The following is a 9888-nucleotide window of genomic DNA, read 5'->3' as shown; positions in this document are numbered from 1 at the left end:
CACACATTTTTACTTATGACCCTCGCAGTAATAAAGCCACGGCTTTTGTCCTAACGACATGCAATGCTTCCGTATTTATTATATACCCTATCCTTGCGCTGGGATGGAATCACAATGGAACTATGCTGGACCCAACAGAACACGGAGCGCGGGCCCTAAACAATGGAGACAAATGGCAAGCGGCCGATGTTAGCGCGTGTGTCGTGCGAGAGCAACGGGGATTTATCTGTGAGAGTAATACTATCAAGGCCCAGGACAGTTGTCTTGATGCTGAACAAAATGTCTGTCATTTTGAAATACATCCTGATGAAACTCCTGAAACTGCCCGTGTGTATCTCACACAACAAGGATGTGTCTGCATGGGAACCCGCTGTGATTTTATATCTGTAGGTAATGTTAATATAAGTGCAAGTAATCACTGGAATATTTGTCTCTGTAACTTTACTGAAATCCTGGGATGTGACTTGAACTAGGTCACGTAGCCATGAACCAATCAGAGGGAAAGAGTCCACCGACTCCGGAAAGAAGATTGGAAGAGACTTTCACTGGCAGGCGGGGAAATGAGACTGTAAGAAGTACAACTCCTTGGAAACCTAGGGTCCAAGTGATTCCAGCGCACTGAAGCCCAGCACTGCAGTCCTGCTTCTTGCCCTGCTTCCTCCTCGCAGCATCCTCAACTCCACCATCTCGTGGTCACTGTAGGCAAGACTGCCCCCAAGCTTCCCCTCTCCAACCAGTCCTTCCCTGGAGCCATCCATGACAGCATTCCAGGCACGCGCGCTATCCCACCATGTCTCTGTAATTGCAATGAGATCAGAGCCCTGCAACTGCACACAGGTCTTTCACTCTTCCTCTTTATTCCCCAGGCTGCGTACACTGGTGTACAGGCACTTGAGAGAGGTATTGGAGCACGCCGGTTTCTCAGGAGGGGGTGCAAGAGGATCTGTGGGATCACAGCTAACCTCACCGCTGCTCAGTCAGTTGCTTGCTTGCTTTCATGCTGCAGCTTGGGACTTGGGGGAAGTCACACTTGGGACTTGGGCACCTGGGAGCAAGTACAACCGTCCCGCTCTGAAGCGGGGCCCCAGGCATAACCAGGGGACGCCTTCTGCAACGGGATTTGGATCCCTCCCCCTCCTCAGACGTACTCATGACTAGCAGCGGGCCAGAGGATGGGGCAGGGGACCCAAGGCGAGTGTGACTGCCAGCACTACAACAGCACTCTGCTCAGGGCTTTTCCTTGCCCTTCGGGAGGAAGCTCTGCTCTCAACCCCAGCACGCCTGAAGGCTCAACACCGCTCAGGGCTGGAGGTGCCCCACGTTAGGGACGGAGCCAAGGCCTTGAAGAACAGCACTCATTGCAGCGTGTGCTCTTCCGAGAGCGTTGCAGGGTGTGCAGGGAGGCCCAGCATGTGCACCCTGGATAGTGGCAATGGCAAGAAGCATTGCTGGGGAGGTGAATTTTGGGAAGGTCAGGGGGCGGGCGGGGGGGTGGTGGGGTGGTTCTTCTAATGAAGAACTCGGCAGCTGGTCTGGGAAAGGCACGTGTGCCAGGCTGCCTCTAGGGACAGCACAACGTGCCTTTGGGAAGGAATTCAGGATCTCGAGTGCAGTGGCCCTACCCGCTTCTCCCACTTCCGTTTCAGATGGGGGCTTCGGCTCAGCAGCTGTTGCCCAGCAATGGTTTCCCGGCTCTTGGCATCCTCGTGCCGTCCACGAATAGAGAGAACAGCTCCAGCGCAGGGAGCATTTGGGAGTCAGACTTGCAACGCTTGGACCCTTCCTTGCCTTCCCACTGCACCCAGTGGGTCACAGAGCTCTGCCAGGGCAGGGCAGCTGCACCACTCCTCTTGCCCTGGCTCCTGAAAAAGCATTCCAGACTCTCAAGAAAGGCTGCAGATTGGCTACAGGTTTGCATCCCTCGCCCTGAGCAGCAGCCTTGTCCTTGTCCCTCTATTTGATGGATAACTTCACTTTCCCGGACAGCATCATGAACAAGCTGTGAAGCTCACAGGAGTTTGCGTTCTGCTTGCAAGGAGAGGCAAAGAAAAGCAGCAAGAGCAGAATACAACAGGGCTCCTTTCCCCAACCAACTCCATAGCACAGCCCGAGCCACCCCCAAAGACACAGTGTGTGTGTGTGAGTGTGAGTGTGGGGAGGGGCAGCCTGACCCCCAAGCTCTCCCCTGTGCCCTGCTCCTGCCAGGAACAGCAGTCCTGTGCTGGAAAGGTAGCTATGGAGCCACAGCAGGAGGGATCAGCTGCCTAAGAGCAGACAGAGAGCTGGAGCTATTTAACAAGTCTGCCAAGGAGTCCCTGGAGGGCCACGAAGCAGGAGAGAGATGCAAGTCCCAGTTGTCCCCACAGTGGGCTTAGAGACACACACCACAGCGGAACCCTTCCTTCCCTTGCCCTGCCCCACCGTGCACTGTTGCCCAGCATGCTTGCAGAGGGGCTTGCAGGGGTCACTCCAACAGAGCCACCAGAGCCAGGACCGATGCAAACTCAGGCATGCTTGGTAGCAGAGGAAACGGCACCCTGACCTTCCCCTAGTTCAGGGCTGGTCCTGGAGCCTACAGAAAGGAAACCAAGGGGGAGGCTGTGGCCACAGCACCTGAACTAGCTCCCACTCTTGGCAGGGTGAGGGTGGCATCTCATGTCCTCCTCCCTCCCTCCCTCCCCCACCCCACCTACCAGGCCCCCCTCCACCTTGTGAGCTGTGTGCTTGGGGCTTGGCCTCACCCCCACCTCCTAGGCCCATGCCTAGGCGACAGTGCCCAGGAGACCCAGGAAGGTTTCTTCTAGGCTACTGTCACTCACACCTTCTGGAGTCCACAGCATATGCTGGAGCCCGGTCCCTGTTTGCACAGGCCAATTACAGCCTTGCACCATGACTACAGGCCCCTTCACCAGGAGGCTCTCCCAGGTCCTTTTCATCTCATTCCTTCACAGCCTAAGGCCTTATTGAGCACCTCCCAGCCCTGCCGGGCACTTTTCTTTGCCCTGCCCAGCACACTGTACACATACAACCCACGTATTGCAAGACAGGGAACACAAGTACTTCACGCGGTCTCCCAAGGAGCTTGGCTGTGCCCTGGCCAGGCTGGCTGGTGTCTGCCATTTGTGGCCCTCGTTGGGCACAAAGGTGGAAGGGAGAACAAGTTCAGGAGAGGCGTCCACCAGGGATAACTTCTCTTTGCAAACTCACACAACAAGCGAGCCAACGTGAAACGTGGCTGGGTGCCTGGGAGGGCTAGTGTTGGCCCTTTGGCTCAGTTCAGGGCGCAGCAGGTGCACTTCACCCGTGAGAACTGATGGGCCACTGACCTGATCAGCCTCCTCTCCTGAGAGGTGTCTCATCTCCAGCACAGCTTCACTAAAGCAGAAGTTGTCTGGGGCAGGCAAGCCACGATCCCTGCCCAAGCACGAGCACGGACTTGCCCACTCTGCTCACACGGCTAGCTTCTCCATCTGTCAGCAGGCACTGCCCATCACCATAGCCCAAGGGATATCACAAGTGAAAGCTGAAGAAACCCCCTCCCCCACCCCCCAAAAAATCCCCAATGCACGGGAATCCTAATGCAATGACACAGGGAAAGAATGAGAAGCTACAGATCAAGAAAAAGCAGGCGGAGCATCAAGACGAACCTCTCTGGCATCAAAGCCCCAAACGCTCAGCACAGTCAGTTCTGCAGCCTGAGACAAACCTCACATCAGTCCTGACCAGCACGGGGAGGAATTGGCATACAGGCTTGGGGAGGCTTACACCTCACCTGGAAGCCTACAGGGCTCTGCAGTTGCTTGCAGCAGGCAAAAACATTCCTCTCACTGACAGGCATGGCAATAGCCCCACGAGAACCAGTGACGTGTCCAGGGAGCAAAGGGCTCTACCTGAAGGCGTCTCACAAAGCAGTTTTGTTGGTGGGTTTTCCTTCTCTTGGGGTCCATGAGAGAAGGCTGCACCTCTCCCACCCACACACTGCTTGCTCCATTTACACAAAGCCCCTGTCCCACCCAGACCAGCAGGCTTGTTTCCCCCTGGGAGACGTGCTTCACAGGGGTCATGGTTTTATTTCAGCTCCAGGAAAGCAAGGCTGATTCAGAAGGCTGACTTCTGTTCTCCCCTCCCCACCCACCCCACCCCACCACCCCCCTTCAGGGAAGCTGGAGAGGAGCCTGAGAAACCCAGCCCCAGAGCTCAACTGAGGGCCATGAAGAATCATTGCCAAGCCAGAGCACAACTGTCAGAACCTGTCTAGGGGAGAGGAGAAGGCAAGGCTGGGGTGGGAAGAGCTGTGCTGAAGGAGCAACACAGCCTACAGCAGGGAGGAGGGAGGGAAGTGCTACCTGAGGAGGGCAGGGACACAGGGGCCTCCACCAGTAACTCTGAGCAGAGGCAGGGACCAAGGTCCAACAACATGCATGTCAAGCAGTTACTGGCATGCACGAGCAGTTCAGACAGACCCAAGCGTTAGCCATGCCAGCTCCTCTGGAGGGCAGCTTGCGCAGCCCCTTCCTTCAGCATGGCCACAGTGAAGGCCCTTGGGAGAGCTGTCAGAGGGATCGCCCACCATGCACAGCACCAAGAGCTCCCAGGTGCCTAGGGGAGCATCACGAGGGCAAGAGGCAGCAGGAGCAGGGCAGGCCACGGCAGAGCCCGTGCCGCTTTGCCAGGCTCGGCGGGAGTCGCGTTCGTCCTCCAAGCAGGAGACGCTCTCCTCTTCCAGGCATAGTATTTTGCCACAAGCACGTTGGGGTTTCCCTGGGCAGGGTCAAACCACATCTGGATGCAGCGCCCACTGCCCCGGCGCTCGGTGGTGTATTTGTAGGAGTTGGACCAGATCTTCTCACACAGGTCTGCTGGGCGGGGGAAGACTCGGGAGAAGGGCCTGCACACGGAGCCCCAAGGACAGCGGTTTGTTCCTGCAGACAGACAGCCCCAGAGAGACCCTCCTGAGGGAGCACGCTGCAGTTCCTTCCTTCCTTCCTTCCTTCCTTCTTCCCTTCCACCCAGAGGAGCGGGCCACCAGGGGACAGCCCACCCACAGCCCACTGCGGCATTCCAGCTGGTGGAGGGTGGCTGGGCCACCACCTAGCCTGCAGCCCCCAAGCCAGCTGCGAGCAACCCAGCGTCTTGGCTTGGGCCACTGGGCAGGCAGCACTCACCCCTCCAGGGCCATTTTGTTGGCCAGCATGAGGCAAGGCTTGCTCCATGGAGCCCACTAACCTGTGGCCCAGTTCCAGCCCTTGTGCCAGTTCTCTTTGCAGGTGACATAGTCTTTGCAGTCCTCCCACCACTCCTCACAGTCCTCTCTGCAGAGCGGCACGTGCAGAATCCTCTCCCGACGCCAGCTGCTGTCAGCCTCCCAGAGGAGACAACCACACCCATTGGTGGTGGCCCTCCACACCTAAGCCACCTGCCACACCCCAGAGGTCCATCTCAATCCCCTTCCAGCCCTTTCCCCTGGCCTCCAGGGCTGACCCCCCTCCTCCTCCCCCAAGGAGTTCCAGTCCCAGCAGACATACCTGCAACAAGAGCCACCTGTGTGCCTAAGCAGAGGCTAGCAAAAGCCTGTGGAAGTCTACCTTCCAGGTGGAAAGGCTCAGCATGCCTGGAGAGCACCCATGCCAGCCCACAGCCAGGTGGGCCACAGCATAGCAGCCAGGGCACCAGCTGAGAACACAGCATGGCAGCAGCACAGGGCCCCTTGCCTTCCTCCGGGCCAGGGCAGAGCCCTACCTTGTCAATCCAGGGCCCCAGGTTGGGTGAGCACTCATACAAGCACGTGTCCTGGATGAAGTGGCGCTTGCACTTGGGTGGCATCACCCCACAATGGTTCCAGTTGAAGTTGTAGAGGTAGGACTGGTCCTTGTGCGCTTCCGAGCTGGTGTTGGCTGTGCAGCAGGCATTGTCCTTCCAGGGGGAACACTGCAACGGAGCAGGAGACAGGCCCATCAGGAAGGCCAGGCAGCAGCTCCAGACAGTCACAGGCTCCCTCCACTGCCTCCAGCAAGAGCCCGTGAGCAGCCACAGCATGGGCCCTTCAGACTGCGGGGTTTAGGGCTGCAGCAAGGCGGAGTTTGAGGGAGAGCAGGAGGGGCACCAGGAAGGCCAGATGCTAGCCTGCATCACACACCCCCAGTCAGTACCAGGGAGCTGCAACAAGAGCTCCCTCCTGCTGGGCCCTGGCTTGCTGTTAGCCCTGTCCCCACCCAGGCCAGGGGAAGAGAGCTCTCAAGGAGCAAGAGGGAGCTCTAACACAGAGAGGGAGCAGAAGAGACAGCCTTGTCTTGCCCCCATTTCTCTCACTGGGATCTCAGGTAGCCCAGCTTTGGGCAAAGGGGGCTTCCTTGCTGCAGGGGTGCAGGGTGGAAATTGAGCTAGCACCGGAAATCCTCCCCCCACCACCACCCCCCCCACCCCACCCGGGGCAGGAGTGACCCACAGCCCATCTGCAGTAGCCTTTTGCTGGAAGAAAGGGGCAAATCGGGCAGCCTCCTACACAGCACAGGCCACCTTCCCCAGGCAAGAGGTGGCTAAGCCCAGAGCTCCACACCAGCCTCTCTGGTGCGGGAAGGTGGGCAGAGGGGACCTAGACAATGCCACCTGGCATCTCCTAGAGTGCAGGGGTGATGGCTGGGCAGGAACAATCACGAGCAAGCAGCACCCTACCTGGCCATGCAGCAGCCCCTCTGGGCCAGGCTTGGTTTTGTGGTGTTTGGCATCCATGCAGCTATTCAGCAGCGGGTCCTTGGTGGCAGTCGCTACAGAGGCGGCCAGCAGCACCAGCAGCACCTGCCCCGCTGCCATCTCCACAGGGCCAGGAGAAGAGCAAAGCTGCACAGGCAAGGCCACAGCCGAGGACAGGCTTCAGCAAGAGCAGCAGGAGCAGAGGGGCTGAGCAGGCAAGGCAGCCAGCAGCATACCAGCAGGTTGCTAGTGCCTCACAGCCCCCAGGACACACAGAGCACTGCTCCAGGGAAAGGCTGCCAGGCCAGCCAGGTGTTACCCCTGGACAACCTGGCACCATCTCCTCAGTCACTGCTGGGGCTGCTTGCTAGTCAGCCTCCGAGATCCCACAAGGCCCCGTGATCAGCGAGACTGGGCTGCGTTAGAGCCATCCAAGTTGCACTCCTGCCGGCATTAAGCCACCCCACTGCTTACGGGCAGAGCTCTCAGATCCCCAGCTCCATGCAAGCTGGGCATCACTCCCTGGGGAGGGTCTTTAGCTGGCGGTTCAGAAGAGGCCCTGAGAAGCACTAGCACACTGAGCCCTTGCCTGCACCACCAGCTGCAAGAGGCCCACCTTGTTTTCAGTGAGGGCTCAAAAGAAAGAGGCCTTTGCTCCACTGCCTCAGCATCTCAGAGCCATTGCAGGGCCAGAACTACGGCCTTCCAAGGAGGAGGGACTAGAGCAACAAGAGACCACTTCACGTTCAAGTGTCTCGGCCTCTCCTTCCTACCCAGAGGCCCATAGGTCTTTCATGCTCCTCCAGGAAGAGGAGGCTACTCCCTCCCTGTCCTTGGCGAGGCAGGGTAAGGCTCCAGAACCACCACTTGTAAGACGTGTTTTGGGAAGCACAGGAAGCAGACAAACTGCCTGCAGCATTAAAAGCAGTGGGAAGGCACAGAGGACAAAAGAGCAAGCATTAAACTGAAGAAACATGCGCAGAAACCCCCCAGGGCAAGGAAGCTTACTAATCCCCCTCATAACTAGACAGACAGAAGCAAGCAACTTACCAAGAGCCCCCAAGAGCTCTGAGAGACCTTAGAAGCACTCAGGAGAGGAGCTTCCTGGGGTCAGTTTAATAGGAGAGCCTTCCCATGCAGGTGCTGGCACTTGGAAGTCCTTGGGTGAGATGCTTAACGAGGTTTACCTCCTGGCAGCACTGCTCCTCAGCTGAGGAGCAGTGGTTTAGCGACAAGCAGCTGTGCCCGCCCAGCTCCTCTGGCAAGCCACCCGCTCTGGCCTGGGGAGACAATCTAGTAGTTTCTTTGGAAAGACACGGCCCTGATCAGCCTTGGCCATTCGTAGCAAGCCCTCTTTCCTCCACTCTCCACCTGAAAGCGACGTCTGATCACAAGAGCCGTGTGGGGAGCCCCTAGCCCATTGCAGCTGACAGGCAGAACCTTCCCTCTGAAACCACACAGGTTCTGCAATCCCAGCCCTGGTTTTTGGTGATGAACCCACTTGCCTGAGGAGCTCATCTTTCTAGGTGGCACTCATGAACGCTTTCAGCTCCACAAGACCCTGTCTTCGTGATTTCCACCGTCTCATTACCTGGTGCGTGAAGATCGGCCTCGAGATGGTCGCTCTGAAGCAGCCGGGAGCTGTTTCCGTTTCTCATGCTTCTCGCTCTCGCGTTGGAAGCAACAGTGAGCAATTATTCCCCACTCATCTTCTCTGGGCCTTTGTCACCCCTATCGCATCTCCCCTCAGCTGCCTCTTTCCCATGCTGGAGAGTCTCGGTCTGCTCGTGTCTTGTGGCACGTTGTTTGCCTTCCGCGAAGGAGACTCAACTGCAGCAGTATCCCAGACCCATGACGCCCTTCTTGCCCTGTTGTCTACTCCTTTCCAAGGAATTTCTAATATCTGGCTTGTGTGTGGACACTGCTGGTCACTGCAACGATGCTGTCATGAAACTGCCGGAACTCGGGAGGCTTGTTCCTGGGAGATAATTGTTAGCCACAAGCCCAGCATTTCCTATCGAAAGTGTTCCGTTCTTTTTTTTCCCCTCCTCCACTGCATCACTTCATGCAAGTTGTCTGTGGGGTTTGGGATTGAGAGTGTCCTGGGGACCTCCCACCCCCAGGTGAGCTGTGGTGAGCCGGCTGCCCTGGGGCGGACGACAGGGACGTTTCTCGCTGTCCCGGCACATCCCGTCAGGGACACCTAACCTCGTGCTCCGGGTGCTCCTTCCCGGGGGGAAGACTCAGCCCAGCGACTGTGGGGCAGTGACTTTGGGGTGTGCCGAACCCCCCTGCCCGATGATGTCCCACCCGGCTTCAAAACGCTGTGAGCATCATGACACTCAAAGTCTTGCTTGCGGGCAGAAAGGACACACCTCATATAGAAAGCCAAGAAGTTATTGTCAGTGCAACTGAGATCTTAACAGTCCAACAAAGCAATCCCGAGTAGTCCAGATCTAATTATTACTGCAAAAAGAAAGAAAACAGAAAGAAACGAACAAATAGTTCTCCACAGCAAAAAAAGGTCTCAATCATAACAACAACAACAACAACAATAATAATGCAGTTAAAATTGTTATGCGTACACTTCCTCGTTTCTTCCCCTTCTGCTGGGGTTTTACGCATGCCTTCACTGCTGCTCTGGGTCCTCCTGTTGGGGCTGAAATTCAGTGTGGTGGGGGGTGGGATGTTACAGCAAACTTGCTGAGGAGGCCTTCTGTCTCTTCATCCAAGTCACTGATGAAGAAGTTAAATAATCCTGGACCCAGTACTGACCCCTGGCGGACACCGCTAGCTACAGCCTCCAACTAGACCCTGTGCCACTGATGACAACCCGCTGAGCTCGGCCATCCAGCCAGTTCTCAGTCCACCTCACCGCCCACTCCGCCAGCCCGCACTTCCTGAGCTTGCCTATGAGGATGGGATGGGAGACAGTGTGAAAAGCCTTGCTGAAGTCGAGGGAGACAACAGCCGCTGCTGGCCACTTGTCCCATCAGGGAAGGCTATCAGGTTGGTCAAGCATAGTTTTCCCCGTGGGGAATCCATGCTGGCTGCTCCCGATCACCGTCTTGTCCTCCACATGCTTAGAGATGGCCTCCAGGACGAGCTGTTCCATCAGCTTTCCCGGGATGGAGGTGAGGCTGACTGGCTCCTCCTTCTTGCCCTTTCTGAGGACTGGGCTGACGTTTGCTTTCTCCC

General features: G+C 57.2%; 1 protein-coding gene across 1 annotated transcript; it reads right to left on the bottom strand.

Moving 5' to 3' along the window:
• Positions 1-4033: 4033 nt before the first annotated feature.
• On the bottom strand, positions 4034-8595 carry LOC138065690 (folate receptor gamma-like). The gene is made up of 5 exons (XM_068930955.1): positions 8282-8595; positions 6673-6837; positions 5740-5928; positions 5227-5362; positions 4034-4922 (listed from the first exon to the last, which is right to left on the bottom strand). The coding sequence occupies exons 2-5, from the start codon at positions 6808-6810 to the stop codon at positions 4600-4602; spliced, it is 786 nt and encodes a 261-aa protein (XP_068787056.1). The 5' UTR covers positions 6811-6837; positions 8282-8595; the 3' UTR covers positions 4034-4599.
• Positions 8596-9888: the final 1293 nt, after the last annotated feature.

Source organism: Struthio camelus, chromosome 1 (assembly GCF_040807025.1).
Source record: "Struthio camelus isolate bStrCam1 chromosome 1, bStrCam1.hap1, whole genome shotgun sequence".
NCBI lineage: Eukaryota > Metazoa > Chordata > Aves > Struthioniformes > Struthionidae > Struthio > Struthio camelus.
The sequence above is the reverse complement of the archived record's forward strand: the minus strand, read 5'-3'. Positions and strand labels throughout refer to the sequence as shown.

Excerpts from the sequence above, each read along its gene's own strand:
- LOC138065690 (XM_068930955.1), bottom strand. The coding sequence starts at position 6,810 with ATGGCAGCGGGGCAGGTGCTGCTGGTGCTGCTGGCCGCCTCTGTAGCG. Across the intron at positions 5,929-6,672 it reads AGGGGCTGCTGCATGGCCAG|TGTTCCCCCTGGAAGGACAA; the intron begins GTAGGGTGCTGC and ends GCTCCGTTGCAG. Across the intron at positions 4,923-5,226 it reads GGGCTGGAACTGGGCCACAG|GAACAAACCGCTGTCCTTGG; the intron begins GTTAGTGGGCTC and ends GTCTGTCTGCAG.